Below are 23785 nucleotides of genomic sequence, written 5' to 3'. Positions count from 1 at the left end.
TGAACAAAAGTCAATTTCATGTTGCAATAGTTTTTATTGGGTGGGCAAGTCGCCAGATAAGGTGGACTGATCTCATATCTGTCCGTGGAATGAGTCAGCCTAGAACATTGTAACAGGGAAAGTTTTCTAACTCTTGGCTCTGAGCAGTGTCCAAACTCTTTTCCCTTTTGAAACCTTTATTTTGAAATAAAGAGACCGGAAGTGCTGCCGGCGACCCTCGAATCACTGAAGAAGCTTCGACAAAACAGGAGCGAGTCGGCTGGATAAGTTCGAAAAAGATCATTGTGTTCCTCAGACGGACTGTGAGGCTGTTTTCAACAGCGGTTATTTACAAGATGGCTCCCACTAACGTCTTTCAGCCGTACTCCTCAGAAGCGGGTAAATATACGGAGTGTTGGCAGCGGTAACAGGTATCCGTTTGCTAAACTGCTGCTGTACAGGGAACCACTTCATAAAACACGTGTTCAGCAAGTATTAGTTTCCCTTCGTATCACACATGTGTGCGGCAGAGCGTGTACTCCTGCTGCTGTACGATCAGATGTGAAGCACGTGGCTCACATGTCCCCATAATGTACATTTTAAAATATGTATAAAACCAAATGCAAATCATGTCAGTGCGTGTTTACTCTGCCGTGACGACAAGTCCTGAATAATTACAGAATGCCTCGTGCCTGTTTTTCTTTTTTCCTTTTTATTTTATATAAAGAAAAGCATTTCAATCACAAACTGATGTAAAAAAAAAAAAGAAAAAGAGAAATCATCAGACAGCAGGAAATAAAGTTTGTGATGGTCAGAATGTTCTAGCACAGAAGCCCCAGACCCCACCCTAATCTGTCACCCAGTCTTTAAATAAAAAGTATACTTGCTGTGTTTGTATAGATACCATGTAGTGATACTGCATATGTTAAAAAAACAAAAAATATTTAAGTTATGCTGAATAAAAATCCACCCGTCTCACATTTATAACCTGTAGGATCACTTTGACAAAGTTTCTGAGGTTTTTCTCTTTCTTTCTCCTGTTATGTGTAATATGTAGTTTGTCATTCTATAACTGCATCCCATTTCCTGCTCAGGATGCAGCTGCCCACTGGAGTCAGAGCTGAGAGCAGTGCTGCAGCAAAGGATCATGGTCTTGGATGGTGGAATGGGAACTATGATCCAACAGCAAAAGCTTGAAGAAGAAGATTTCAGAGGGGAGGAGTTCAAAACACACACACTGCCGCTGAAAGGCAACAATGACATTCTCAGCATCACACAGCCGGACATCATTTACAAAATACACAAGGTTGGTTAATCCAGTCATCGAAATGGGAATTTTTGCACTTCGCCTGTGCTGTGCGGGTGTGTAATTGTATTTATGTGCAAACTTTGCTCTCCTCATTTTGGCTGCTTAAAGGAGTACCTGCTGGCTGGTGCTGATATCATAGAGACCAACACTTTCAGCAGCACGTCCATCGCCCAGGCAGACTACGGACTTGAACACATGGTATGATGTCCCTACTTGACCACAGCTCGGCTTGCGTGGAACCATGCTAACCATGTTAGAATTTATGACCAAGTCATTTATCCTTTTATGGAAGGGAGTCATTTTTGTGAATATCAGGTTTCACCTCAGTAAAATATTTGTGTCTTCAGTATTTTTTTTATTATACTGATTTATTTACTGTTCAGCTCAATCGTATGTGCTGTAACAAAGACATTTTAATTAATTTTAAGTATATTACTACACTGACCTTTTCCACTGGAAACATGAGACATAATCATTTCAGTAATAAGTAATGACTGTTTGCTCTAAGGTGTAAACCTGTGTGTGTTGTGTAGGCTTATCGTCTCAACAAAGCATCAGCACAGCTGGCGAGGAGGGCAGCGGACGACGTCGCTAAACAATGCGGTCAGCAGTACAGCCACACATTACTGTCACCAGTGTTTGTACAATCCTGCAGTGTCAGAGAGTTCATCAGCACCTTTGTGTTTGTTATCAGGTGATAAACGCTACGTGGCTGGGGCCGTGGGTCCCACCAATAAGACCTTGTCTGTTTCACCATGTGTGGAGAGACCAGATTTCAGGAACATCAGTAAGACTGCTCACTGGTTATTCAGCTAACTTTGTGCTTTAGCTCTTAAACACTGTCGATGTAAACGGTAGATAAGTGAGATGTTTTGTCGCTGCATATGTGAAGAGATGCGTGATTGGCTGATGAACTGCAGTTAATGTTGTAACTATTTGCATAATATTGTGACTCTTGGATTACATTACAACTAATGATCACAGACATATTAGCAGGATCGGAAAGAGGAATGTAAGGAATTCCAGCACCGGTGTTTTATGCTTCATTATATGTGTGCTTTATGAAGTAACTCTGGGCTGTACACTCAGATTGAATGATGTCATTGTGCAAATAAGCACCATACAATATGTAACTGCAATTAATAAAGTGTGTGTGTTTTCTGCAGCGTTCGATGAGCTGGTAGAAGCCTATTCAGAGCAGGTACGAGGGTTATTAGACGGGGGAGTGGACATCCTTCTAGTGGAAACCATCTTTGACACTGCCAATGCAAAGGTACCCCTCATCCTGTTTAAATACTGATAATGTTAAGGTTAAAGGATTAACACTGAGTAACACACTGATGAATACTTCATTACAGTTGAAGTACTACCATTACTACTAGAATTTCACCTTATTCCACCAGTAGAGTGCACTTTTGAATTTTGTACTGTATGCAAGTCTTTTTTACACTCTTTCTACTTGATCATTGTATCTGCAGGCTGCCTTGTTTGCGATCGACCTGTTATTTGAAAAGGGCTTCGAACGAAAGCCAGTCTTTGTGAGTCTGGTTCTTCATTCTTCTCCACGCTGCACGACTTTTAAAAACTGTTTACTTCATTTAGAATCGATCGAGATGTGGACAAAAACACATCATTAAGGCTTCATTTTCTAGTTTCAATCTCACATCCTAGAAACTTTGCTCATAGTTTCCTAAAAATGAGTGTTTCTCTAAATGTATTGCAGTTTACTACTAATTAATGGTGCATCTCAAAAATGAGAATACTGAGGAAGTCCGGTGTTTTGCATCAGTTATTTAAAAATAAGCCAAAGTTTAATACACTGTAGACACACATTTAACCAAAAAGTATCGTTATTATGTCCTACAGTGTCTCCGGTGTGACGTTTCCACAGGCTGATGATTTGGGGTGTCATGTGATCTGCTGGTGTCAGTGGTGGTTGGTGCACTGTGTGTCAGTGCAGCCGGGAGATTGTAGGACACTTCATCCTGTCTGCTGGCAGACTTTAACCTTTCCAGCAGGCCTTAGCACCTGCCCACGTGTCACTACAGGCAGCATTTACTCCACATGTGTCAAAAGAAAGGCTGATAGTTCCCACGACTTTTCTTAAAAACTTAAATATAAGAAGGATTATAATAAGACCTAATAAATGCAGCATAAAGAACTTTCTCTGTTTTGTATTTTTTTTTAAATCCTTTAATTTAAAGCTTAACAAAGATGTTTTCAGAACTGGTTGAAAAGTGATTCTAAAGAAATGAGTTCAGCCTTAATAAGTTGTTATTAAAACGCTGTCGCTGTCGTCTTACCCCGCTCATGCAGATCTCAGGGACCATTGTGGACCGCAGTGGACGGACTCTGTCTGGTCAGACTGGAGAAGCCTTTGTAGTGAGTGTATCACATGCTGAACCGCTCTGGTGAGTTACTGTACATCAAACCAAACAGCTAAATGTAGAACAAACCAGTGATGTGATACAAATGGCTTCCCAGTAAGACCCTTCCTCCTTTCTTTGTGCAGTATTGGTCTGAACTGTGCTTTGGGGGCAAAAGAGATGAGACCATTCATTGAGGCCATAGGAAAAAGCACCACAGCTTTCATTATCTGTTATCCCAATGCAGGTAAGACACTCTGTGTAAACAGCAGTGGACACACAACCCACACAACATGCTGAAGCCATGATGATTTTGATGCCACACCACAGCTTTGTATAGCAGGTTTATCGGTGTATGTAGTCCAGGCAGTTCCTGTTGCAACATCTTTCAGACCCTCCAGGAAGATGTGATGTCATCATATCTACATGTTATCTTTTTCTCTTAGGCCTTCCCAACACATTTGGAGGGTATGATGAAACTCCACAAGTAACAGCCTCCAATTTAAAGGTTTGATTAAGATTTTTTTTGTTTGTTTTTTCCTGAGTGACATTTAGGTGTAAAGCAGCACAGGAAGGGACAGAAAAACCTAGACCCCTGCAGTGAAGGGTCCACTTGTCCCCTTAGACTGAGTCAGAGCAATTAGCTTTACACCATCTGAGCAGAATGATGACGCAGAGCTAGAGGGTCTCGAGTTCCAACCCAGATGTGGTCCGTCTGTGTGGAGTTTGTAGTTTGTTAAATATCATCTGTCTGTACTCGCACAGGTTTCCTCTTGGAGCTCTGACTTCTCCCACCATGGGAAAAAGATGCTTGGTTAACGTTCCCTACATCAACCTAGGACACTCTCACAAGAGAAACTCCTGATTTCCTGATGTTAAAATATTCATATGTTTTTTAACCTTGGCCCTTTCATAAGCCAAATTATTATTGGACAAGTAGAGAATCCCAGGTTGATCACCTGTAGCTGACCTCATTGACAGCACTACATTTCTCAGCTTCCATGCAGGTGCTATACCTGCCAGCTGCCATCTAGTGTGACTGAAAACAATATTAAAAGACAAAAACCCGTCTGGGGTTGCTTAGAAGTTGTGCTGACTTTGTTTGGACTTCTGTGGAAAATCTGTCGTAACCAGACACCCGTTTTAACCCTGTGCTGTAACCTTCCACATAACCTGTAACTACACATTGGGTCAGCGCAGCGATCAATGAGTGAATGAAGGTTACGGTGTTGGGTTAAAATGGGTTTCCGGTTAAGACGTAAGTTAGGATGAAGATTTCCTGCTGAAGCATAAATCAGTCATAAGAATGTGTCCTGTCTGCAGGAGTTTGCTATGGATGGACTTGTGAATATTGTGGGAGGCTGTTGTGGAACTACTCCATCACACATAAGGTCAGTATAACGTTTTCATAATAAAACGTCTGCCTCAAATATAACACTCCAGTTTTTCTGTTTCCCTCCTCCCTTACAGAGCCATATCTGAAGCAGTCAGACACTGTGTGCCGAGAGCTCCTGCTGCTGATATTTATCAAGACTACTTGCTGCTCTCTGGTAGTAAAACCTCTCGTTACCATGTGTAAAGCTGCAGAACGACACACACAGGGTAGAAACGGTGTTTGCACGTCAGACTTTTAAACTTGTAGCACTCTGGTAGTTAAAATTCCAAACTGATATTGTCAGTCAGTTTATAAATTCAGGAGTTTTGATCAAAGCAACAACTGAAACTCTGCTCTGCTTTCATTTACATCTTCTGGTTTCTTTAACAAGTTCCAAACTTTAAAAGAAATCCTAACATTGAGTATAAACATGCAGAACCTTTGACAGAACAAAAGCAGTTGTTCTACGCTTGCTGTGCTAAAGGGCTGCTTGTTGATTTGACTTTATGCAGGACACAACATATCCTTTTGTTTCCAGGTTTAGAACCGTTCACCGTTGGCCCACACACCAACTTTGTAAACATCGGTGAGCGTTGCAATGTGGCTGGGTCACGCAAATTTGCTAAGCTGATCATGGCTGGAAACTATGAGGTAGTTTAATAATATTACCTGAATTTATTCGTGTTGTTTTTAATATTAATGTTGTTCACTTTCAGAAGTTTGATTAGGATTGTGATTGTTAGGTTTTTAATTTTCAACTGGCTTTTCTGTGTAATGTGAAGGAGGCTCTGAGCATCGCTAAGGCCCAGGTGGAGATGGGAGCTCAGGTCCTGGATATAAACATGGATGAAGGGATGCTAGACGGACCAAAAGCCATGGCTCGATTCTGTAGCTTCATTGCTTCTGAGCCTGATATTGCACGGGTAGGACATTCAAAGGCAAAACATTCATCTGTTTTTGACATGTTTAAATGTATATATGAGTACAGCACTGAACTTGTAAAACATTGTAGAGTTATATTACAGAAATAGAAGTACAGTCTGACCGGCGTAGTGTAAGCAGAGCCTCAGAGTGTGATGAGGTTATCAAACACTCCCCTGCCCCTGCAAAGATGGTGAAAATGTTACCTGTTAAATATCAGCAAGCTTCAGCTTTCGCTCTGAGCAGACTGACGAATGAGCTCAAGGTTTTCACCAAGCTGCTTTCACACAGAAGTCCAAAGCTGTTAACTGTTACAACAATATGCTTCAGTCCTGTATTACACTTCATGTTTTTCCTAATCTGTCAGGACCGAGATAAACTGAGTGATAATGAGATATCTTTGTGTTCAGCAGTTTCTAAACATAAGAGTAAAGCTGTACTGTAGTGCAGGTATGAAATACTGTTGACTGTATCGCTGACACTTTGCTGTTAGTAGAAGAGCATGGAGGCAGCTAGCAGCAAATGCAAAGCTGCTGCTGAATAGTGTAGTAAAGCCTTAAAAGACGTGATTGTCTGTTGTCAGCGATACTCGATCTGATCAGTGCATCAGTGGACGTGATGATGTACACACTGCAGGCTGGTTTTGTTTCTTACCAGGTAACAGCTAAAGAATGAATTCAGTTAAAAGAACAGTGTACTCCTTCAGCTCTTCTTCCCTTCCTCAGGTTCCTCTGTGTATCGACTCCTCTAACTTCTCAGTGATTGAGGCTGGGCTGAAATGCTGCCAGGGGAAGTGCATAGTGAACAGCATCAGTCTGAAGGAGGGCGAGCAGGAGTTTCTGCTCAGAGCTGCCACTGTGAAGCGTTACGGAGCTGCTGTGGTGGTCATGGCTTTTGATGAGGAGGGGCAGGTTTGCACATGCCTTCGCTCATGTGGACACACAGACAGACACACATGAACTTGCTGATAAGCGTGCTGTCCTCTGCAGGCCACAGATACGGAGCGCAGAGTGGAGATTTGCACTCGTGCCTACAAGCTGTTGGTCAACAAAGTGGGATTCAACCCAAACAACATCATCTTTGACCCCAACATCCTGACCATTGGTACAGGCATGGAGGAACACAACGAGTACGCAATCAGCTTCGTCGCGGCCACTAAACTTATTAAGGTAGAGACTCAACACAACTTCATCTCATCCCCTCAAAGATTTCCATCTGTGCTTTAGTAGCCGCATTACTTACAAACCTCATCCTTTATCTTCCTGTAATTTGTTGTTTCTAACTAACTTAGGGTGCATTATTTAACGAGTAGATTTCAGGGCTAAAAAATGCCTTAAGGTCATTCAAGTATAAGGACAACAGCATTAATTCTCATTAAGTGATATTTACTGTACAGGCTAGAAACTGTGCTTAAACTAGTCTGATCAGCTGTTTGAAGTTTTATTTAATACTCCATCAGTTCTTTAGATCCACATTAATCACAACACAAACCTTTGATTCTGGTTGGTGTAACCATCATGTGTTTTTTGCATCGGTGTTGATGTTTAGGAAACATTGCCAAGATCCAGGGTGAGTGGAGGTCTGTCCAACCTGTCCTTCTCTTTCCGAGGAATGGAGGTGATCAGAGAAGCTATGCACGGGGTGTTTCTGTACCACGCTATCAAGGTAAACATGAAGATGACCGGTTGTAGCGCGGGCCTTCATTTTTGTATTTTGTTATTATTAGATGTAGTGAGTGTAAACATTTAAAGAAAGAAAAAGAGTGAAATTGCACGTGAACATTCAGAGCGCTCTTACAAAGACTTGCAGTGTACGTGTTGGAACTCTGTAACAACAAATGATCTTTAGTTCAATGAAATTTGCCTCCAAATGTAATGAGCTACACATTTCTTATTAGAAATAAGAAGTTTGCCTGTGTTAGCTTTATGTTCCTATCCACTGTGCCGTGACAGAACGGTATGGATATGGGAATAGTGAATGCAGGGAACCTGCCCGTTTATGACGACATCGACAAGGAACTGCTGACACTGTGTGAGAACCTCATCTGGAACAGAGATGGCGATGCTACGGAGAAACTGCTGGCATATGCACAGGTACAGACACGCATGTTACGCAGCACCAAGCTGTTGTTGCTTTGCTTGACAGATGTTTGTTAACAGAACAACACCAAAGGAGGGAAGCAGATCATTCGGACAGATGAGTGGAGGGAAGGAAGTGTAGAGGAGCGGTTGGAGTACGCTCTGATTAAGGTAAGGTTATCGGATGTTTCTGTTATACAAAAAAATACGGTTTTAGTTGTGAGAGACTTGTCAGAACGGTTTCAGTAGGTAGAGCTGTGTGCCTAGGATAAAAAAGAATAGCCCTTTGAGTGTAAGCTCCACACCAACTGTGCAGGAATAAAATATAAATAGTAATAAATAACAAACAGGAGAAATGTATACAAAACCAGAGAAAGTCACAGATTGGAAAACAAAGTGCTTGAGTTGTGGGACCTGTTATTAGCCCTGGAATTAGTAGCAGCAGCTTTCAAGGCTTGATCAACCTCCACTGCTCCAGAACAGCTTTAAACTGTTAACCCATGTTGTCGTCCCTGAAAAAGACCTTTTTGTTTAATTCTGAAATGTTGTTCTTCAGTTTTGGGTAAGTTCACCACTTACCTTCGTACCATTTCAAACTATTCATTGGACTAGAATGACTTGAATTGCAATAAATAACTCGAAAAATTGGGATGTTGATCGGTAGTGTACATGTATATCTCTTGATGCATGCTCAATCATCCAGGTAAGGAAATCCCAAAAACTTAATTCATCTGGATGTTTTCAGTGGGAGAAATGTTTCCTCACTCGTCCCAGTGACTTCTTCAGTCTCAGCTGACTGCAGGTAAACAGTACATTTGCACAATGACTGAAACCAGCAATACTGGGGAACAAATGAGCTGTGAGGTCAGTTCCTTGATCATTAATGTGTAAATTGTCACGACCATTGATCAACAACCACTGAACAAAGACCACTGAGCAATGATGAGATTTGATTTTCACCCAGGTGTCATCCACATACCCGAACCAATGGCTTGGTGGTGTTCCAGGGTAGGATAGCAAAGCCCTCTTTTCCACTTCTTTCTTGTACAAATTGGCCACGATGGGTGAAACTGGGGAGCCCATGGCACACCCATGTTTCTGCCTGTAGAACTGACCCTCGTATGTGAAGTAGGTGGAATGAAGACACAGTTCAAACACACTTGGTGGATGCTGAGAGTGGTCCTGTTGCTGAGGTTGGTGTCATCCTGTAATCTCTTACGGACTACCTCCAACGCTTCCGTGACTGGGATGCAAGTGAAGAGAGACGTACGAGACCATGGTTTCATCTGCCTCCATAATGACATCTCTCACCTTCTCAACAAAATCCAGGGTGTTCTGGATGTGGTGTTCAGAGCTGCCCACCAGCGGGTTGAGGATCGAAGCCAGAAACTTGGAGATGTTATAGGTGACAGAGTTGATCATGCAGACAATCGGTCGTAAGGGTGCACCCTGTTTGTGTATCTTTGGTAAACCATACAGACTTGGTGTAGATCCCCCTGAGTATAGCCGGTGGTATGAAATCTGGTCAATGGCCTTGTCCTGTTCTATCACCCTCTTCCTGTAGCCACTTCCCAGGTCTCGTTTCAGTATTTTCGTCACTGAACAGTGACAAAATTTTTCATGATAGTCTTTCTGGTTTAGCAAGAAAAACTAGGCCGGAACTTTCATCCATAGTTGCTCTGTTTTGCTCTGTTTCTGCATTATTCGCTTGCTTATTACCCACCAGTCTGCCGTTGTGTACAGCGCTGTCGGCCGCGGTTTTTTTTAATTAAATGACTTCAGACAAGAAAGCCTCATTTCTGCTGTTCAATACTGAAGAAATTTAAACATTTTTAAATGATGCCAGATTGCAAAACACTTAGCTGTGTCTGTAATCAGACCTCTGTAACTTTGCTCTGCTTCACTTCAGCAGCATCAGGTTATGTTCATATGTTGATTCATGGTTTTCCTCAGTTTTTTAACTACTGCAGAATATTTTAAAGCAGCTATCTGCTATAAAAAACCAGGCCAGGAAAATCTCCTTCATGTTTTTCTGTTTTATCCTCAGTTACTTTGACACAAAGGCATCTGCTGTGATGCTCACACCTCTGATGAAGTCTCACAGTGTCAGCTTTCTTTTTATAGATATAAAAATATGGATATATACTGATAAATGATCAGATGTATAATTTTTCTGACTGTCTGAGGCAAAATTTCCCTGATTCAAATTGAATCGATTCTAGAAATCAGTGGCGATACCCAGCCCTAATTCAAACACCTTGTGAAGAGTATCTAGAGGCATTGTCAGTTTCTGTCAGATCCTCTTGAGGTGAATGGTTAATTGTTTTTCAATAGTTGTGACAAGTTGCATAATTATGATCCAAAGAACTGACCTCACAGCCCATTCGTTCACCAGTAGTGCTGGTTTCAGTCATTATCCAAATGTACTCTTTACAGGGAAACCAGCAGTCGGCTGAGACTGAAGAAGTCGTGATAAGTTTGGTAACTTTTGGAACCTCCCATTAATTTAGGGATTAAGGGCACGCTGTGGGGTGTAGTGGAAATGTTTTGGGGGGGTTTTGGTGGTCAGGTGGGACGACGCGAGGCTTTAAAATTTTTTGGCACTTTATGAACTTGTGGAATTGGATTAAGTTAACTTTCATTTACATCTAAGTTGTAAGAAATGATTGGGTTGATTTTTGGTTTTTATTTTGCCATTAAATAAACACCATTTATTTTTCAGAGAATCAAGTCGGAAGTGCGTTCTGAAACAAACCACCCTTTGCCACCCACGGCCTTAAAAGGGCCATGGCAGATATTTTTAGACGTATCTGTTCTAATGATCACATGCTAATTTATTTTTACTGTAAGAAGGGAGAGTGAAAATGTCTGGATTTTATCTTTGATAGTTTGTGAAGTATTCATGTTCAAACAGAATTCAAAATTCCACATATGAAATTTATATATATTGACTTTGAACCATAAAATTTTCAGGTTTTTATGTTTTGAAAATGTTCCTAACATCAGATGTTATTAATGGTCCGTCTTGTATTGATGCTGTTAGGGAATAGAGAAGTATGTGGTGGAGGATGTTGAAGAGTGTCGTGCTCAGGTTCACCGCTACACTCGACCCCTTCGTATCATTGAGGGACCCCTGATGAACGGCATGAAGGCGGTGGGAGACTTGTTTGGAGCTGGAAAGATGTTCCTGCCACAGGTACGATGATGACTTTGAGTGCATGTGGTCTGGCAGCTGATTATGGTCAAATTTCATGGTGAACACTGTTTCTGTGGCACAGTGTGGGAACAACTTTAGCTTTGCTTTGTCTCAAATAAAATGACCAGTTTTAGTTTTAGTCAAATATCCTGACAGATCCCCAAGTTTATTTCAGTAAATCAGATAAAGCTGTGTAAAGAAGTAATTATGGCTAATAAAGAAACTCAGTTCATCACCAAATCCCTTTTTCCTTTGAAATAGAATAGAATAGAATAGGCCTTTATTGTCATTGTGCATGTACAATGAAATTGTGGGTGCTCAACACGAACTGTGCAGGGATGAAATATGAATATTTTCATTTAGTGTTTGTTAACAGTCCAAATGGCTTCTAGGGGTCACCTGTAATGACCCTGGTTTTCCTCAGACAGAAGGATCTGGGGATGGCTTTCAAGGATTGCAGAGGGCAGCCAATGGTTTTTTGGACGGTGTTAATTACTTCCTGTTCCCAGTTGTGGCCCTTGCTTACCAGACACCCGGGCAGTAGGAGAGCACGCTCTCCACTGAGGGCTGCAAGAACTTCTGATCCAAGTTATTCTTCCTCAGGACACGGAGGAAATGCAGCAATGGTGTTGTGGGTCTAGGTGAGGTCGACGGTGATGTAGGTGCCCAGAAACCTGAAGGTGGAGACAGATTCCACCCGTTCTCCATGTATGATGAGACGGCAGTGGAGCTGTCTGTGTCTCCTGAAGTCCATGATGAGTTCATTTATTTGAAGGACGCTCAGTTTCAGGTTATTTTTTCAGGTTGCTTTCTGAGCATCAGCGGGACAAATTCACTACCTCTATCCTGTCTCATCTCCATCAGAGGTTAGCCCACCCACAGTGGTGTCATCGGCATATTTGACAGTGACGTTGGTTGGGTGGATTAGAGTACAGTCATTTTGCTTAGTAGGCCTGCTTGATATTATTGTACATGGTCCAGTGTCCTGTTAGCATTGTGGGAGATGTAAGCAGTGGTAACGATGGCTGCAATGAAAGGGCCTGCACTGAAGGGACATCGCCTCTAACTCCGGTGAGTCTGTAATCGTCCTGTTACAGCAGCAGTCCTGGAGTACATAAGCACAGAGCCCACAGTTCCTTCCTTTACTGGAGTTTTTGTTGTGGTGTTGGTGTTGTAGAGGCCAGCTCCACTGAGGCACTGGGGATTTGTGGATGGAGACAGGATTCAGTTACAATCCGTAGATGACGCACTCCCACACAGTTGCACTAACTCATTAAACCAGAGATTAAAATTTAAACTAAAAATGAAACCAGAAGGTCTTCACTTAATCAAATAGTTATTATTAAATAATTATTACATAAGCAGTTTAAGAAAATTGTCATTATCCAAACCTTTTGGGCTTTTTACACTAATTCTATTGACCGTGTGCATGGCTTCCACACTTAATAGGATTGGGAACTTCGTTGTAGTAAATGCAGTTTATTGTGTCTTAGAAAGACTTCAGTTTATCTCAGTGAACCTTTGTATGAATCTTTCCCCGGGAGGTTTTTATCCTTCACCAAAACACATGAATCGTTTGACTGTTTCTTCCTATATGTGCAAAGATGTCTGAGTCAGCAGTCGTGTGTCTGCAGGTCATCAAGTCGGCTCGTGTTATGAAAAAGGCGGTTAGTTATTTGATACCTTTCATGGAGAAGGAGAGGCAGGAGATCATGGCTGCGTCTGGATCCTCTGATGAGACGGTCAGTGCATTTAGAGGAGACTTCAAAGCAGTTCTTATTTTTGACTGTTTTCTTTCCCAAAAGCTTTGTGTGTGCAAAATCTGTACAGCACTTTCATAGCTTACATGAATATGAGTTCCACAGTAATAAAATAAAGCAAGCAAATACTGGAATAATTGATAAATGCTAATAACTCCTCAAAATGTAATGTTTCTACAAATGTTTTCAAAAGCTGGAGGGAATAAGAAGTGTAGTCCACGCCGACTCCATGTCACTCAGAGTGGTCACGTTTGCTGTGGGCCCCCCCTCATTGTTTTCTCTTTGTCTGCAGGATCCCTACCAAGGCACCATAGTTCTGGCTACAGTGAAGGGAGATGTCCATGATATTGGCAAAAACATTGTAGGTGTAGTGCTGGGTTGCAACAACTTCAGGTAACAGTAGTTTGCTGCTGAGCGTCTTGCCTTTCCCACTAAACACATTTACATTGTAATCTGTGTACTTGTAGCACTTAAGTGGGTGCAGCTGACTCAACTTGTACTTGCTTTAACCAGTCGATTGGTCGGGGGAATGGATTTGAAATTATGCAATCAAGACTATAATAAAGTGTCATTTTTCAGCCTTGAGGGGATTAACATTAATATTCCACTAACTGGGTGATCCCTCTATTTACAGACTGCAGTCCTCTGTCAGCAGTGCACTCAACAGTTCAAGTGATTTAACTCACCTCACATTGCCTTTTGATCCTCCACAGGGACTAGTGTTGCATTGTGGGAGAGAAGTGTCTTTAATAGCTGTAGTTCAGTGCGTGTGTGCTGTTGCACTTACATGCTGAGTGACACGAACAATCCTTTACTGTGAATCGCTAACTGAACAACTGAATATTCAAAGATGACACAAAGGTTTATTCTACATCTCCATATTTTACAGTTTAAGAGTAAGACAAGAGTATTTGAAGTTTGAAGTCAAAATTTCTTTTTGCACTCTTAAATATGAATTTCTGCAGTTGTGTAATAATTTTTACATTCTCAGAGAATATTAGGAAAATAAAATAGTTCCCATAAAGACAAAATAAGACATGGACTGTGTATGCTGGAGTACCATGTAAAGGTGGTGGTGGGTTTCCACTGGTACTAATGACCATCTTTATCTTAAATTCTAATTGATGACTGACCAACTGGTTAATCCATAACTACAGACATCACGATAAAACATCTCCACTAAGCTGTCCTGGGTTCTTTCATAGTTTTTTATCCCTTCATCCATCGTCGGTACTGCATATGCATTATATTCACATGCTTCCTGTATTCAGCTGAAACAGACCAAACTGATTCTCCTGCTGCTTCTGCTGTTCTCATTCAGAGTGATCGACCTGGGTGTAATGGTTCCATGTGATCAGATCCTCAGAGAGGCCGTTACACAGAAAGCAGGTAAACTGTAAAGATCAGACTGACAGAAACGTTATGGAAAGTTTAATTTCACAGAAGTTTGTTTCATAATGTTAAAATGTTCATCATAAAGGCCTTCATTCATTACTGGACATTGCTGGCATTTAAGCAGTAGCTCGATATCTTTAGCCTAGTTTTTGCCTTTTAGGCAGAATTAAAGTTACTCAGCCTGTGTGGTGGAGCTGCTCGTGGGTATATCATGATGTGTCAAGGAGAATTTTACAGGATTTATACTGACTTGTGTGATATATAACTGTTGTTCCCTAAATTTGGAAACCAGTTGAGTGTTTCCATGGTAAGTATCAGTAAGAAATACAGAGTCTGAGAATGTGTCCCGCAAGCAATTTAATTGTTCTATAAGCATTAATATATAATGCTCCTGTCAGATTATTGTCCTAATGATAGAGCAGTAACACTGACCAGTCTGTAATCTTGCATGGTGATGGGATATTTTGTTGCTTTTGTGTACTAACTTATTAAAAAGCAGGACAACTTATAATCATGATATGACTGTAAACAATAGCAGCCTTGGGTAGTGAAAGGTTAGAAAATAACTGGTTGGAGGAGATGCTGTTAATCATTACAAGCATTAATAAATTAGTGTGTGAGCACAGCTGTGTATGGAGTCTTTTGTTGTCATTTAGACTTTTCTCTCTAGCAGCTGGTTCAGTTTACATGCTTTTCACAGATTTTCATTTTCTTTCTATGCATAGATGAAGAAACTAATATATACATTTAAAGAATTTACTGAGTTGACTGCATCCTAAAGCTGAACACTTGTATGTGTTGTCATTTTAGCATGTATTTTTCAATAAGACCCTTTTAAGCAAAAGCTCAAATTATTGTTGCAGGATTAAGACTTATTAGTTTGTAACAGCATTTGTGTACTTGCTTTGGTACCTCAGATGTCATTGGTCTGTCTGGTCTTATCACCCCTTCTCTGGATGAGATGATCTATGTGGCCAAAGAGATGGAGAGACTGGGAATGACCACACCACTGCTGATTGGAGGAGCCACCACATCAAAGTATTGCATACCTACAATCACAGAGCTCTAATTCTGAACTAGATACAATGTGCTTTTGTACCAGATTTGGTTTAAATCTGGTATAAAAGTTCAAGTCAAAGGTTACGTGTAGGAGCTGCACTAACAGTCACCCACATATTTCATCTCGGGGCGCATTTAGCCTCTTCCTGAGAGGGAAGAATTTGAAAAAGCATTGCAGGCCTGACAGAAAGCACCCAGAAAGTATTCACAGGGCTTCAGTTGTTCCACATTTTGTCCTGTTACAGCCTGATTTTTTTACGTTTGTGTTCAATTTATTTTGATCATGTGAACAATATACAAACTTTCATTTAGGGGAAAAAGAAAGAACATCTAATTAAATTAATTTTTCAAAATTCTGTGGACAATATCCCATAATGAGAATTATAGTTGCCAGTGAATGCCAGACCACAAACCAAGCCATGAAGTCCAAGGAATTGTAAGGAATTGTCTATAGACCTCCAAGACAGAATTGGATCAAGATACAGAAACATTTCTGCAGCATTGAAGAGTTCAGTGAGCTCAGTGGACTCCATCATGTGTAAATGGGAGACGTTTGGAGCCATCAGGGCTCTTCTTAGAGCTGACCTGACCAATCTGAGCAATCGGGGTCACTCTGGAAAAACTCCAGCATTACTTTGTGGAGAGAGAACTTTCCAGAAGGGCAGTCAAATGAAATCTGCAGCATTCCACCAATCAGGCTTGTATGGTAGAGTAGCCAGACAGAAGCCATTCCTCAGTTAAAGCTACAGCACGTCAAAGAAACCATGAGAAAGTTCTCTGAACTGATGAAAGAACGGGTGAGCTCTTTGGCTTCACGTCTGCAGGAAACCAGGCACTGCTCTTCACCTGGCCAGTAGCATCCCTCCAGTGAAGCATGGTGGTGGTAGCATTATGCTGTGGGGATGTTTTTTGGCAGCAGGAAGTAGTCAGGGTCAAGAGGGAGATGAATTCAACAATATATCCTTCATGATAACCTGCTCCAGAGAGCTCTGGACCTCAGACTGTGGTGAAGACTCCAACAGGACAATGACCCTCACACTCAGCCAAACGGGACGTAAAAAATTAATCTGCTTTGGAATAAATGACAAAATGTGGAACACGTGAAGCACGTTGCATACTTTACAGAATCACTGTAGGCTTTGCAGTGAGTAATATACTATAATTTCCCAAAGTAGCCAAGCTCCATTCTCAAGTATATAGATAATTTAGTTCAAATGTAACTTCAGAGTTATCACAACATTGGAAACTGTCCACAGTGGCCCAAACAGGTTTTTTTTCTTTTGTTTTTTGATCCAGACAGAAAACAGCTTTTTTTGTTGTATCCACTGGGATTGACTCACTGATGCAGTTCATCTTCTAGCCACTCGAGGCTGACTCCAAAAGTGAGCCAGCCTCAAGTGGCTATAAGAGCATCAGGGTCACCATAAATGTTTGTATAGACAATCCTGATAATGGCTGTAAGCAGAAGTGCAGCAGTCGAATAATAAAGAAACCTGTACTTTGTGTTGGGTAGGGTACACACAGCAGTGAAGATTGCCCCTCGCTACAGCTGCCCTGTTATCCATGTTCTGGATGCTTCCAGGAGTGTGGTGGTGGTAAGAACATCTGCCTGCCTTGACTCCAACTTTTCCATGATCAAGAATGGATGGTTTTTTTGCCATCCATTGGGATGGCAAAAAAACCCCATTAAAATTGTGAACGTTTCTATACACATTTGACTTTAAATGACAGTACTAGCCTCAAATAAATCTAAATAAAATGGTCCATGCAATATCAAATCAAATCAAATCACTTTTATTGTCACGACACGTCATTGTCACGTCACATGTGCAGGTACACTGGTACAGTACATGAGGTACAGTACAATAGCTAATACTGCTTTGCAAAATCTTCCAAATTGTTTAAAAATCCTGTATGGTTTAGTTTTAAACCATACAGGACTTAAATCTGTTTTTCCAACACGCAGGCTAAAATCAGCTTGTGTGGTTACATATTGTTTAGGGAGTACAAAATGTGGTGTTTACTTCACTTTTTTCCCGGTTTGTCTCAGTGTTCACAGCTACTGGATGAAACAGCAAAGGAAGAGTACTTCGAGGAGCTGAAAGAGGAGTATGAGGAGATCAGACAAGAGCACTATGATTCCCTGAAGGTAAAAGCAGCCAGTAGAGAAAAAGAAACCAAACATGGAACATTTCCTGTGGCAGGAATGTGACCAAACGGTGGTTTCTCCATCCTTTACCACTGTACAGCAGAGCTGCTGTTAATGAAATCACATACTTGACTGTTCGTGGCACATGTGAATAAATATGTAGATCACAGTGAGTTATACTTGTAACATAATCAACTGTCTCCCTGTATGTTCAGGATCGCTGTTACCTGTCTCTGTCCCAGGCTAGAGAGAAGGCATTAAAGATAGACTGGCACTCTCTGCCCAAGCCAGGCAAGTCAAGCAATGACCAGTAGTAGCTGTTACCTAATGTGTCAGATTTTAATAAGGTTCTAAAAAATTTGCATTTGATGAAGATTGAAATGTTGCATTTAGGGCTGCAGCTATCGAATAATCTGTAAATAATTCCATCGATTAATCGAGTAATCGTTAAGAAATACTTTTGTCTTATTAGTGAGCAATAATAATTATACAAAAGGGAAAAAATGCGGGTGTTTCAGAGTTTCTCTGAACTGCACTGCAGGTTACTGCAGATTGTCTGCTGTGTGAAATAAAGAGCAGTGGATGGAGCAGCTACAGAGTTTTTTTTCTTCATGTCAGAGTTGTTGATCAGGTGCTTGATGAAGGACGCCTGCTAGTCTTTAATGATAATCACAGGAACAGCGCTGCTGTTTAGGACACTAGAAACTCGTTTTCTTTCGCTCGGCGCCTCAGTAACGGCTCCGTCTCTTTGCTCTTCGTGGTGAGTAAACAGACTCTGGCTCCACGTTAAACGTTGGTGTGGTATCAGTGTTTCTGTTTAAAACTGGGGCTCTGTGGACTTACTGTTGTCAGACCTTTTATTCATGCACTGCTCCTAAATACGTTTGTATTGCAGATTGTTTTTAGTAGCAGATGTGGGTGAAACGGTCGAATTTACATTGTTTAAAACTTCTGCGTGCAAAGAATTTGTGTTGAGAATTTTTTTAAAATAATCTAATTATTTGAATTACTCTATGAATGGTTGCAGCCCTAGTTGTCCTTGGTTTCAGGTGCTGAAACAAGCACATACAGAACTGTGAGCGTTAATACAGACTTCTCTGTGTTTCAGTTTGTCCTCAGTTCCTGGGCACCCGTGTGTTTGACTTGTACGATCTGAACAGCCTGCTGGACTTCATCGACTGGAAGCCGTTCTTTGATGTGTGGCAGCTGAGAGGAAAATACCCCAACAGGGGATACCCGAAGATCTTCAATGACAAGACCGTTGGTACAAGCTCAGTCAGGGTTATTTAGAAATCAGTGTATAAATATAATAATATATAGTATATAAATATATACTGCACCTGTACTGTAGGAAATGGTTAAAATTCAATTATAAATGGATATAAGTGGAGTACAGGAGAGGAAAAAAGTCAAATTTTACTGATTAATGAATCAGACCATACAAACTAAGCCATAAAGAAGTCTTGAACCATCCTGTTATTTGATTACATTTTGCTTCCAAGTGTTCTTAAGGCTTTCTGAAGGTCTTTCAGGGGTTTTCTTTGTACAGCGGCTGCCCCTTTCCACTCGTTTTGGGCCCAGTTCTTGTACCTGATTTGTAACTTAGCCGCTGTGCTACCAGCAGCCTCTTGCAAAAACACATGGCAAAGATAACACAGCTTGACAGGCATGAAATAGTGTTCTTACAGCAACAGGGCCATTTCCAAAGAGCTATTAACTAAAAACTTGGGATGTCTGGGCGCGTGCAGCGCTTCCTCAAAAATGTAAGGAAACTGGACAAGTGGAAAGAAAAACGTCTACAGCAAATGACCAGTATCAGAAAATCATGTCCTTGAGAAATCCAGTAAAAACCTGTCACAGAAGCCTCATCAGAAATGGTCTCATGTCTTGAAAACTAGAATAAAAGTATGAAGCTTCAAGAAGAGGAAACAGTGGATGAACTGCAAGTGTTAAAGAAAGAATTCAGGGAAAGTGACTGAACTCGGTGATCTTTGGGTACTGCAGGTTCAGAAGCTCGCAAACTCTTTGATGATGCCCAGCAGCTGATCCACCAGATGATTGATGACTGCAGACTGAAGGGGCGGGGCCTGGTGGGATTCTGGCGTGCTCAGAGTAACGGTGACGACATCAGGGTGTACAAAGATGACGTCGCAGTGGACGGGGACACAGAACCCATCGCCACGTTCCACGGCTTACGGCAGCAGGTGAGGGACTCTGATTTATCCTGCTGTGACAGACATCTTTAACATCTTGTCCTGTATAATCCTAAGTGTTGTAATATATTCATTTTTAAACACATAACCGTCTTCTTTCTGTCAGTGTTCTTTCAACAGTGTTGTGTATTTGTGCTGCAGGTGGAGAAGGATGGCTCCTCCTCCGAGCCGTACCTGTGTGTGTCTGACTTTGTGGCCCCTGTAGACAGCGGTGTGGCAGACTACATTGGATTGTTTGCTGTGGGTGTGTTTGGAGCTGAAGAACTGAGTCAGCAGTTTCAAGCTCAGGGAGATGACTATAATAGCATCATGGTCAAAGCTCTGGCCGATCGACTAGCTGAGGTACTGTTTCCTGAAAAATATTAAAAACTATACTTTATGCGGCAGATCACACCTTTTTTTCCTCCTTGGTAATTATACCACAGTACAAGCGCCAATGTTGGCACGGTAACTCTAGGGTTACTTGCAAGTAACAGCTGGTTAGCCATTTAAAAATCCTTTCTTCTTTTTGTTTCAAATTCATGGCTTGCTGGCTTGCAGTTTTAAGTCATAGCCATTAACTGCATGGGGTGCAGGGGTTTCATGTTAGAGGTGCTTGGTTTCAGCTCTCAGCCACAGCCATTGCATTGACTACTAGCACTCATCTACATTTTACTGCTCTGATCAGTCGCCAACTCAGCTGGGATTGTTAAAGTCTGATGAACAATGGAGTATGAGAGTCTACAGTTTTGTTTAGGGAAGGGAACTTCTGTATATTACATGTTTTTCAAGCTGACACCCTACTTTTTAATCTGTGCTTGCTGGCATATAGTCCTTTGATGTCTCCAGTATCCAGAGGCAGCTGGATACAATATGGGAACAGTGTGTCCAGGCATTGTTTCCATTCACTCATTTCTTCTTTGTCCTTCTGTCCACCATGAAGGCATTTGCTGAAGAGCTCCATGCTCGTGTGCGTAAGGAGCTGTGGGGCTACAGCACTGATGAGGCTCTGCATACCTTGGATCTCCACAGAGTTCGATACAAAGGAATCAGACCGGCAGCTGGCTACCCCAGCCAGCCCGACCACACAGAGAAGACTATCATGTGGAGCCTGGCTAATATCCAGGAGAAGACTGGTGAGAACACCAAAACCACATCATATCTGACTCCCTGAAACGGATCCATTGTTGCTTAAGTACAAACGTTATGCTGAACAGATAAGTGGGTTGGATTAGATTAGACAGATGTTTTTAACTTCCATAAGTATTTTTGATGACAAAGTATTGCAGTAAATAATCTGAATTACTGGTTTGTGAAGGTCAAGTCAAATTCTGCAGCAGCTGCGTGATGCTGTGATGTCAGCATGAACCAGAACCTTTGAGGAGTGTTGAACAGTCTGGATGAACCTTAGAGATTCATTTTATTAAGTACAAATTTCAAACAAATTTCAAATGAAATCTTCCAGTTTTCTGCCTGTGTTCAAATGTTCATAGCCTATGAAAATAATCAGATATGCATAAATATCTTTCTGTATTCACATTTTTATCATGAACATTTGATCAAATCACATCACTGCATATAATCCTCAATCATGGGTTTAGTTTCACACCCTCCAAACTCCAGCTGCAGTTTTTATAACTAAACCAGGACATGGATTCAGGTGACTCTCTAAACCTATTTATCATGATGACAGTATGTTGATATTGTGCATTCATGTGCTTCAAATCACCTTTTAGAGGAAAAGTCACACTCATGCAAAAAGCATACAGGTGAGAGTGCTTTTATATACTCTTACCTGTGTGCTTGAGATCGGGTGTTACATCTGCACAGGGTGCCAAACAGAACAGAGCACCGGTAGGCTAAGCAGGTAATGATCTCCTCAGATGTAGTGCATGCAACGGCTTAAAAACCGTCCTGTAAATGTCAGTTGAGCGGCTAACCATGCTATTAACAAAACACTGCCAGGTGTAGTTTTTTATGCAACCCACTGATCTGCTGTTTCTGTCTCATGGACATTTTATTTACTATATTTTTTCCATGTGTGCGTAGGGTTGTGTGGGTGTTTGTTTCCTTTTTGTGTTTACTTGTGCATTTGTGTGTGATTGTAGGCATTGGTCTGACGGAGTCCCTGGCCATGACACCTGCCGCCTCTGTGTCTGGACTTTACTTCTCCAACCCTCAGGCTTCATACTTTGCTGTTGGAAAGATCACCAAGGAGCAGGTATCCATTGATAATGTACCTCACTGTACATCAGTACACTGTTGAACATGTTTACTAAAAGAATGTGTGAACTATAGTTTCATTTAACAGACTGGTCTGTTTTTAATCTAATATCTGCAGGTCATGATTTCTTAAGGTCTTAAAACTGAAAAAAGAGAGATGTCCAGTTCCTGTGCTGCTTTCTGTTTTGTCCATGTCCTGGTCTCTCTATGCTCCATTTTACCTGAAGTTTTCTGCTCATACACCGGCCAAACTTAGTTGATATGCTACAGGTCTCTCCCCAAACAAGAGCTTAACTTGTGGCCTCTGTGCACATCTCATCTGTAGGTGGAGGACTATGCCAGCAGGAAAGAGATGAATGTGGAGGAGGTGGAGAGATGGCTCGCTCCCATCCTGGGTTATGACAATGAAATGTAAGCTGCAACAGAGGATCAAGTTTACAGTCCAACCATTCCACTTTGGCTCCCATGAGTTGTTACTGTAACTGCTGTCACTCCCTCTCACTGACATCCCAGAGGATATTCTTTACCAACCTGCACAAAGACACAGGGCCTCAGACTTTTCTATTACCATAAACACTACACTACCTGTAAACAGGAAAACATTTCATGCTAATTGTTGACAGTTTATCCATCTGTCGGGTACTGGGCAGGTGGACATAGTGGTATTTTCTTAAAAAAAAAATTTAAAAAGCAAAGTGCTTAATTAAAACTACTGTGCTCTTGCTGCACATTCAATGGCCGATTTCCATATGTGCAATTAAAGTTTAATACTTGTTGGAGAAGACCATTTACACATGCCCTCAAACAAAGATCACTTAGAAGAAGTGAAGCACAGAAGAAGAGATCGAATCAAACCAATGATACTCACGAGGGCTCGTTAATACCAACTGATTTTACTTTAGCTTTTTATTTGTAAAGAGAAGATTTGTAGATAAACACAGAATGTGTTCATTTCAAGTTTTAATTTCACGTTGGTCATTTTATTTCTAAAACTTTAGCAGTATTTTATATGGAAACTGAAATGTACTGGCATAATAGATAACACACTAGTAATGACAGTATGTTGTTCAAGTTTAAAAAAAAAACTTGAACAACAACATATACATAAAACATTTCAAACTCGTGTGTCCACAACTGTTCTTTGTCTGCACATTTAGGGAAATAAGACGGATTATGTCAGGTTATAATGCTGTTTCTGTCAAGTAATTTTGGTGCTAGTTGCTTCAATCAGACTATTTTAATATTTCAGCACAAGGGTTGGTGAGCACTACTGTTTACATTGTGATTTCTGTGTAGTTTGTTTTATAGACATTTTATCAAAGTAAATGTAGTTTATGGATCAGTAATAGATACTTGACAGACTAAAGGACAAATATGACAGCGTTGTTGTTAAGAACATTTTCTGACATAAACCATGAAAAAAGGTTTCTGGATATTTCTGGACAGCCAGTGTTAATCTTAAACTGCTCGGGGTCCAGTCATGTTCAAATGTCAAATCAGGAGATTCGACAGTTGAAAGATTTGCTGGTTAAGTGCTCTTTACAAATCTTAATGCTGCAGTGTCTGTTTAACGTTTTTATGGAACTTTGATACCTATTTCATCTTTACAAAATAAAACAGTCTTAAGCTTAAAGTTGGCTCTGTCTTCTTTCTGAGTTTAACTTTCAGTTTCACCTTTTTGTAGAAGCAAAAAGTCCATCTGTGAAAACAGAAGGTGTCTTTGACATGGACGATGCCCATAACACAAACCTATGGGAAAAAGTTATTAAAGCTGGGATAAGAA

General features: G+C 41.0%; 1 protein-coding gene across 1 annotated transcript; it reads left to right on the top strand.

The window, feature by feature from the left end:
* Positions 1-217: 217 nt before the first annotated feature.
* mtr (5-methyltetrahydrofolate-homocysteine methyltransferase) lies at positions 218-23614 on the top strand. Its single transcript, XM_063482215.1, has 33 exons — positions 218-378; positions 1074-1285; positions 1397-1486; positions 1822-1891; positions 1983-2075; positions 2455-2561; positions 2767-2826; positions 3605-3699; positions 3801-3901; positions 4101-4162; positions 4978-5045; positions 5125-5204; positions 5568-5680; positions 5812-5952; positions 6676-6861; positions 6940-7119; positions 7499-7615; positions 7903-8043; positions 8110-8199; positions 11072-11224; positions 12859-12966; positions 13277-13377; positions 14306-14373; positions 15297-15417; positions 16952-17033; positions 17489-17587; positions 17803-17878; positions 18696-18851; positions 19592-19791; positions 19942-20142; positions 20723-20915; positions 21888-22000; positions 22328-23614. The coding sequence occupies exons 1-33, from the start codon at positions 336-338 to the stop codon at positions 22415-22417; spliced, it is 3810 nt and encodes a 1269-aa protein (XP_063338285.1). The 5' UTR covers positions 218-335; the 3' UTR covers positions 22418-23614.
* Positions 23615-23785: the final 171 nt, after the last annotated feature.

The sequence above is a fragment of the Pelmatolapia mariae genome, linkage group LG8, assembly GCF_036321145.2.
Source record: "Pelmatolapia mariae isolate MD_Pm_ZW linkage group LG8, Pm_UMD_F_2, whole genome shotgun sequence".
NCBI lineage: Eukaryota > Metazoa > Chordata > Actinopteri > Cichliformes > Cichlidae > Pelmatolapia > Pelmatolapia mariae.
The sequence above is the reverse complement of the archived record's forward strand: the minus strand, read 5'-3'. Positions and strand labels throughout refer to the sequence as shown.